This window comes from Arachis ipaensis, chromosome B03 (genome assembly GCF_000816755.2).
Source record: "Arachis ipaensis cultivar K30076 chromosome B03, Araip1.1, whole genome shotgun sequence".
NCBI lineage: Eukaryota > Viridiplantae > Streptophyta > Magnoliopsida > Fabales > Fabaceae > Arachis > Arachis ipaensis.
In genome coordinates this window covers 121,160,926-121,165,312 of record NC_029787.2, presented here as the reverse complement: position 1 = coordinate 121,165,312, position 4,387 = coordinate 121,160,926, and the positions used below count along the sequence as shown (strand labels likewise).

General features: G+C 37.1%; 2 protein-coding genes across 5 annotated transcripts in view; both read right to left on the bottom strand.

The window, feature by feature from the left end:
* LOC107631176 (nudix hydrolase 15, mitochondrial) lies at positions 1,272-3,605 on the bottom strand. 2 transcript variants are annotated; one of them, XM_016334533.2, is made up of 5 exons: positions 3,035-3,605; positions 2,661-2,803; positions 1,931-2,050; positions 1,654-1,848; positions 1,272-1,561 (listed from the first exon to the last, which is right to left on the bottom strand). In XM_016334533.2, exons 1-5 carry the CDS (start codon positions 3,423-3,425, stop codon positions 1,556-1,558), a joined length of 855 nt encoding a protein of 284 aa, XP_016190019.1. In that variant the 5' UTR covers positions 3,426-3,605; the 3' UTR covers positions 1,272-1,555. The 2 variants fall into 2 exon arrangements, with proteins under 2 accessions (XP_016190019.1, XP_016190018.1); XM_016334532.2 differs by having other exon boundaries at positions 1,283-1,848.
* The window catches only part of LOC107633721 (protein IQ-DOMAIN 1), a 3,018-nt gene continuing 2,121 nt past the window's right edge, over positions 3,491-4,387 (bottom strand). For all 3 annotated transcript variants that reach the window (XM_021119515.1, XM_021119514.1, XM_021119513.1), the window contains exon 5: positions 3,491-4,387. This exon is cut by the window's right edge and continues 97 nt beyond it. In XM_021119515.1, the coding sequence (XP_020975174.1) occupies positions 4,062-4,387 (326 nt within the window). In that variant the 3' untranslated portion in view covers positions 3,491-4,061.

The following is a 4,387-nucleotide window of genomic DNA, read 5'->3' as shown; positions in this document are numbered from 1 at the left end:
CCTGCTCCCTGCTCACTGGCGCGGTCCATCTCTCTCTCTCTCTCTTCCCCTACCAGCATTCTCCTCTCTCTTGTTCACTTTTCCTCTTCCTTTTTGCGTCAATGGTGACGAAGGCATTCAACCCGCCAGCGCTGTCCCTTCCCCCTCCTCTCTTATAATTTTGGTTCTCAGTCATCAGCCTCTCATCAATCACCGAGGGGTAAATTGAAATTTGAAAAGTTAAGTAAGAAAATTAAAAAAAAAAAAGTTATTAAAGTTTTAGTATGATAGTATCTATCTCCATAAATTTTAGTTCTAAAAGCAGGGTGAAACTTTTTATATTTCCAATATCTGATTATTCTAAAAACAAACAAAACTTTAAGGATAAAGTCATTAGAGGTGTTAATACCCAAATTGAACCTTAAAATTTAAATTAATCTAAATTGGACCCTCAAATTTATATTAGTCACTAAGCTCTTGGTTGATTTGACACATTAACTTGACACGCTGAATAAAATAAAATGACATAAATTTTTAAAGATTGAGCGTCAATATAAAATGTCGTTTTGTTTTATTGAGTCTAATAAGTTAACGTGCCAAAACAGCAGTGCCTTTAACGAATATGAGCTTAAGGACTAATATGAATTACAACTATAAATTTTAAAATTCATTTTGGGTCAATTGACATTTTAGGAGTCAATTTAATCCTACCTTCAAATTTCAGAGAACAATCTGAATATTATCTCAATTCTAATACCTAGGCCTTTTGTGTGTTTGAGTTTGGACTTTATATCAATAAAAGAAGTGTGCTTCCTTATTTTTTAGATTTTCCTTGTTTTTCTTTGGGACAGAAGAGAAAAAAAAAGGGGGGGGGGGGGTGGGGGGGGGGGGTTGTTGTTGTTTGGGGTTGAGTGTTTTGCAGTACTCTTGCTAAAATGTAAATATCATCATCTAACCTTTATAACTCAATGAATTGTCCACACACCATAATCTCTATCTATATTATTCGGTAGTTTTCCTTGTTCTGTTGCACGATGCATTATCAGCAAGCGTCCAGGCAGTACTCATCTGGCATTTACCACGATTTACAGTGGGTCGTCACAAACTTTTAGTGTTGAACATATAAAGTTCAACTCAAAAGTCATAAAATAACTACTATAAGCCCTCCAACCTTAACCCAGCATTACGTAGTCAGTGTAGGATGGTACATGGCATGCGGCTCTTTCTTACATAACAAGTAACAACTAAGCCTAATTATATCATAACCTATAAATTCAATTCAACAGAAAAAAAACCAAACATCTGGACCCATAAATGTTACTTTCTTTATCAATGGTGTAATCAGGCACTGGATCAGAGTATCAGACACACAACACATGAGTAAGACTACCATGAATCCTGGAGATGACAAAACAAACTGACCATGGTACCTGAGGAAAAAGAACAATATTCAGGAAATGCTTCTAGGATTCGTTGATATCCACGCCCTTTTAAGTGGTCTCGAAACCCTCAACTTCGTCATACCCTTTTCCTTTCTTTCAGTAAATATAAAACAGCTTCCTTTGACTCAAGAAATTTATAGCTGTGTAAAATATTATTGTGGGACGAACAAATATTAATGACAAGTTAAAGTAAATATTGAACTCAACGCATTACAGTATCCTTAGTTAAAACCTTTGGAACTTTGAATTTAGGATTCTGCTCCATGAAAGCTGGTTCCCGTTTGTACACAACTGACGCAGCCCTAATCAATATACCAGCAGTTAAACCCCATATGAGGTAGTTTGTATGCTCAGTTTCATAGTCGAAGTAATGTATCAAATACTTCTCTCCCATCCACTCCCTCTCCTCCTGATTCCGATTTTCATCCTGATTCAAGCAACATCATCAGACAACCTGTAAAAGAAATGTCAATAATTTAGAAGACACAGAGAAAGAAACTAGACCGCACCTTCAGAAACATTTCCAGAGGTGCATCAAATACTGCGTCCACTTCTGCAGGATTTAGAACCGGTTTGAATGCTTTCTTGTCATGAAGTATGCCAATGACTGGAACCACTCTGAGGAGGTGCTACAAAAGAAGCATGATAGGGAGCTGCTGGTAAATTTCCTATCAAACACTTATAATCTGAAGAAGATGAGATTTAGCCTAACTAAAAGGAGTCCCAATCATCTAACATCAGTTGTTACAGATTAAATAACAGCTACTGACTATACTAACTAGTGAAATGAAATATGCATAGAAATGAGGACCCTCTAGCATATCATTTATAGATTTCTATTTCCAGAAATAACGAGTGAATTGGAACTCAATCATAACAAAGGGGATGTATCTCATCATCAACCCATTGACCACTCATTAGAGTTACACAGACATCATTACATCAATATCTTATGAAGCAATTAGTATATAAGACAATAATCACATTAACATTAATTAACAATTACTATTTTACTGGAAATCATCTAGTTGCATAATCAAAATAAAGCAAGAACCCTGAGTTTCACCAATCAGTGACCTGTGGAAACCAAAAATCAACACTCTTAAAAGTGTCTGAATCCTACAGCTAAAATCCTAATCACACACAACTGGAGAATACACAGTCTTGCTTTAAAAACACAAGCAAGCCAGGGATCTGTCTATCAAATTATCCAAGTATCAAATAAAATAGAACACACACCTTAGACAAGAATGGTTCAAGAACAGTAACAACATTGACAAGTTCAGGGTCCAACCCAATTTCCTCCTTTGCCTCTCTCTTTGCAGTGTCCCCATCATCCTTATCCCCTTCCTCTGCTTTCCCACCGGGCAAAGCCACTTCACCTGAACACTTAATTCACAGAACCTTAATTGCAAAACTAATTAAGCTGAATTTACACGAAGATTTAATTTTGATACACAATTATCCAATTCAATATTGTATTACATATCTACACATGATGCTACCATATCATATGATCACCATAACAAAAATTCAAAATTAATCTCTTTGAGACAATTTCTCAAACAATTGACCTGCAAACAAACAACACTCCCAAAAAATACAGGACCTACCGGAGTGAGAGGAGAGCTTAGAAGAGCGCTTAGTGAGTATAACCCTAAGATCACCGGCATCCCCTTCAAAGAGGCAGATCAAAACAGCAGCTCTCTTTGGTCTGAACTTTTCAGGGTTCTGAGCCACTGGTGTGGCCGATTCAGGAAATCCCACTTGGGAAACAACCTTACCGCTCCCACACTCTTCTTCATTGCTCTGTTCCTCAACCTCCTCCGAAAAAGGCGGTGGCTTGTAGAATCGGAGCTGCTGCGCCAAAGCCCGAAGCTTCTGGGATCCTCCTTCGTGGAAGTTGGAAGAACAAGAAGAAGAAGAAGAATCCATGAATCTGGAGAGAGATGCTCTGGGTAATAATAACGGTGTTGATAATAACGCTCTCAGAATGGAAACCATGTGTGCGCTAGCTGCTATAGCCTATACTATATTACATACTATATCAATTAATTATGGTTTTTGACCCACTTTTATGTTGATACATTTTTGAAGATATGGAACATTATTATGTTAATTGTTATGGTGGTTGAGTTTACCATTTCTTCTTCAGCGATAACAGAATTGGCAGAACAACCTATTATGATTAGCCTCAAACACTCCGGAAAAAAAAATATAATGCGAAGAATGATTTGTCTAAAAAATTATGAATTAATTTGGAAGTTAAAATTTATGGGAACTAAATTATTAAAATAAAAAATAAGACAATAATAATTTTTAGCCTTTTAGGTAGTTGGGTGGTCAATAGATGTTTGGTGGAAAGCATATAAATCCAAGTAATTATTGCCATATAATATGAAAACCAGGGGCCCAGTTGCTAAGGGAAATTAGTCCATGTCATAAGCTTGATATTACAGTTTGAATGTCTACTCTCTTTAGAAAGACAAGTCTGTTGGTTCTCTAATTTTGTGAATATTTGATCAATTTGGAACCCTGAAAGGTAGCATAAAAACACAAGGAAGGAAAAAAAAAAAGTGTTACACAATAGGCTTGAATTAAAAGAAAACTGCATATTATGAGTGCCAGCCACATGAGATTTCATTGCTTTCCTTCATGCACCACCATTTTCTGTGTGGTTGGGTAAGATAATCTCCTAGCTTTTGTAGACCCTTTTGCACTACCTAAAGAAGGAGGAGTGCCTTTTACATTAGGTGAAGGAGCTTTAACTGAAACTTGTCCATTTGGTGTCAATGTGTTCTTATCCTTCTGACCTTGGCTTGAGTACTTATTTTGAGCTTTCTTGGGACTCACGGTTAGGTTGGGGATGCGGCTTTCCCACGGGCGAGCCGCAATCCAGCACTCCTTCCAGCTCCAACCCCAGTTAGCTTTGCCAAGTTCATAACTGCCTAGCCCTTGACTCTGAC